This window comes from Temnothorax americanus, unplaced genomic scaffold, assembly GCF_048541705.1.
Source record: "Temnothorax americanus isolate GAGA-0224 unplaced genomic scaffold, ASM4854170v1 Scaffold20, whole genome shotgun sequence".
Taxonomy (NCBI): domain Eukaryota; kingdom Metazoa; phylum Arthropoda; class Insecta; order Hymenoptera; family Formicidae; genus Temnothorax; species Temnothorax americanus.
This window is the reverse complement of record NW_027509339.1, coordinates 1,623,750-1,627,076: the sequence shown is the minus strand read 5'-3', so window position 1 is coordinate 1,627,076 and position 3,327 is coordinate 1,623,750. Positions and strand designations below refer to the sequence as shown.

At 35.3% G+C, this 3,327-nt stretch overlaps 1 protein-coding gene across 1 annotated transcript; it reads right to left on the bottom strand.

Moving 5' to 3' along the window:
- Positions 1-235: 235 nt before the first annotated feature.
- Positions 236-3,006, bottom strand: LOC143897334 (choline O-acetyltransferase-like). Its single transcript, XM_077405919.1, has 2 exons — positions 2,858-3,006; positions 236-464 (listed from the first exon to the last, which is right to left on the bottom strand). Exons 1-2 carry the CDS (start codon positions 3,004-3,006, stop codon positions 236-238), a joined length of 378 nt encoding a protein of 125 aa, XP_077262045.1.
- Between the last annotated feature and the right edge of the window lie 321 nt (positions 3,007-3,327).

The window sequence follows — 3,327 nt, the reverse complement described above, 5'->3', positions numbered from 1 at the left end:
CCTCACCGGCACGCTGTAAAACTGTAACAGAACGAGCGAAGATCGTGACAGTGATCAAAATATCCAGAATCGTCTTCCTATATATATACCGTGTTGTTCGCGGTTTTATTTACTTTTGATAATTTAACACATCAATTGAATTTTCAGAGATAATCAAATATAAATCAATTGCTACATATAATTACGATTAATTTAATCGACGAGTAAACCCTAAAATATGCGTTCTTCTAAAGCGTCAATCATTTTGCATCAATGCGATATATTGTCCATCATTGAATCCCACCTGATTGTGATGCGCGACGATAATGTGGTCGCCGGAGGAAGCTCTGTCCAGGACAATCTGCTCGTCGTTGTTTACACCGGGCCGCCGATAAATCCGAAATATTTGATAATGTTGCGCCATGCAGAGTAGTTGCATGGTCTTGCCGTTCTTGGATTTCACACGTTCAACCTCCAATCCGGACCTATTCGAAATCCAGAACTTATTCTCTCATTTGCGTACGTTTCTCTATTACGAACAAGTCTACAAAGAGTCTATAAACAGCCCGAATAAATTAAATTAAAATTTACTTGAACAGTAAAAGCGTATGAGTCCATGAGTATTGATTTTGAGATCTTCTCAAGTCACGATAGCGAGAAAATCAGTAAATTTTTACTTGATCGAATTTATCTAGTTTATTTGTTTAATCATAATTTTAAATTTTTATTTAAAAAATGTGTTTCCAGAAAATTAAAAAAAAATAGAATCGACTTTCCATTGACTGCATTATTCTCACCATTCGAATCTCTCTCTCTCTCTCTTTTTCTCTCTCTCTCGTTTTATTTTGGAGAAACGCGAAACGAGACGAGCTATGTTCGTCGTTGATAATACCGGCGGCGCCCCCCTATCGCGAATTTGCGTTAGTTTTTGAAAGAAAGGAACACTCTCGTAGCGCCGGCTTATTCTCGTCCGGATGCAGGATTCCGAGGATCCTTTGAGTCCGCTCATTCTCTCTCTCGCGAGTCCCTTTCCTCTTTATGCTCGCTTTCTATGGATCTTACGAGCCGGATTTCCTCGCAGACGTACGTCCTCTCTCTAAATTGATTTCAGCACGGCTTCTTTTTGTCCCCGACGACCAAGAAGATGACAAGATCGGCGCGTCGCGTCTCTCCCTCGATTATTGATAAATTATTGCGCTCGCTTCAGTGTCAACGGTCATTTCAAAATGCGCGTCGTTCGAAGTGAATAGCGAAATAATCGTACAAGTCGAAGATTAAAGCGAAACTTGTAGATCAAGAGACGCGGTAACGTCTCACGCCAAGTATATAATAATTTATTAACAAGGTTATTTTTTAACAAGATACAAGAGAGATACATCCTTTCGTAAGCGATTAACAAGATACAGAAAGAGATACATCCTCCTTTCATATCCTCCTTTCATAATATAATAATATTATTAATTATTAAGTGAGACGCTACAGCGTTCAAGAGACGCGGTATCGTTTCACGCCAAGTATATAATAATTTATTAACAAGATTATTTTTTAACAAGATACAAGAGAGACACATCCTTTTGTAAGCGATTAACAAGATACAGGAAGCGATACATCCTCCTTTCATATAATATAATAATATTATTAATTATGAAGTGAGACGCTACAGCGTATGTTTTACAGGAAGAAGAACGTTTCTCCAGAAATAAATCACCGCAGCACTGAATTTTTTTAATAAAGTCAATATTATCGAAAGATTTAAATACTTGAGAAGAAAATAGATTTTTCTGATTATAATGAAACAACATTGATGCACAGATATGCACTTGATGCATAGATATGCATTGCCCAATTTATGTCATTCAGATACGTCGTCGTCGTCGTCTTCTTTTTCGCAAAATCTTAAAAAGTGTTGTCGGTTTGGCCTACCGTGCCGCTAGATAAATTAAACAAATAAACTTAATAATGATACACTTATAAATTCGAGTAAATTTTGTATATGTTTAATTCTTTTCTTTGCAGTAACATTATCATTACTAGAACCATATGATAAAATAGTTTATAGATTGAATTTGACTATATCATCTTGCATAATACATTTCTTTTAATATCCTTGTTTGTTTACGTTTTTATAACATTAATGTTATCAACATGAAATTTATCAGAATATAATAATGTATAATTGCAAATAGTATTTTAATTAATTTTAATTAATTTTAATCACTATTCAATGGCAATACGCCGGGCACGCCAAGGATGCTGCTGGAGATTATGTCCATCTTCGATTGTTGTTTCTTACATAATTTGATGCTTATTGTCGACGCAACTAAACGCTTTTCAATTTCTGCACCTTTCATTACGCTATCTATTGTATTTTATATCTTCTCATTTTATTATGTCGTTGTATTTCATACATTTTAAATGTCTTCTGCATCCTATATTAAGTTTACATTAATTTTGAGAGATGGTTTATAAAATACTTATATTCCTTTAAATTCAATTTCACGCACAAAATATATATTTTGTGCGAAATATTACTTACTCTAATAAATATACTTGGAATAATACTTTGATTTCACTTCTTTTTCATGCCATTATATTTATTTTTTTGTGATGCATTTTAAATAAATATTTTAATTATTTGTCTAATATTATTTATAAAATTATTTTGTCTAAAATATACTTGGCGTTTTTTTTTACATTTTTAATGCCTTTTTTTAGGATACATTATATCCAAGCTAGAATGGGGTTGAACCGAATACACCCGCTGCAGTATTCAGCGACTGAGCGAAACCTTGCAAGTTCCGATTGAACGATTCATCTCGGATTATCACGTAGAATAAACGAGCAAGATTGCGGAAAATTGCGTTGAGCGCTATCTCACCTGTCTAGCAATTCCTGATAATTAAGCAGCTCGGTGAGAAATCGCGCGAGGAATACCGCGGCCTCCTGCTGGTTCGCAAATTTCTTCGGTTTCGCGGCCAAGCCGGGGTTGCTGTTAATTGGCAGGGCCAGCGGGACGGACATGTACATGTCATTTAGCCACCATTCTGTCGCCTGCAAACGACGGAATTAAATTAATGCATCGTTAAATGAACAAGTAACAAGCACGTGTTTGTGTACAATTGGACGTATAAATTTGTATTAATTTATTAATTACAGTCAAGCGGGTGTTTATTGTTAATTTACAAGTTACAGTCAAATGTAAAGTCATTCAGCAATGACTGCGATTAAAAATTATGTAGCAGTCAGGTTTCTGCGGTCCAATGACGAGGAACAACGGGGAGGCCGACGATCTTTATGTCACAAAATCCGCGATTATCGTGAGATTGCATAACAACAATCACGTTAATT

Excerpts from the sequence above, each read along its gene's own strand:
- LOC143897334 (XM_077405919.1), bottom strand. The coding sequence starts at position 3,006 with ATGTACATGTCCGTCCCGCTGGCCCTGCCAATTAACAGCAACCCCGGC. Across the intron at positions 465-2,857 it reads TATCAGGAATTGCTAGACAG|GTCCGGATTGGAGGTTGAAC; the intron begins GTGAGATAGCGC and ends GATTTCGAATAG.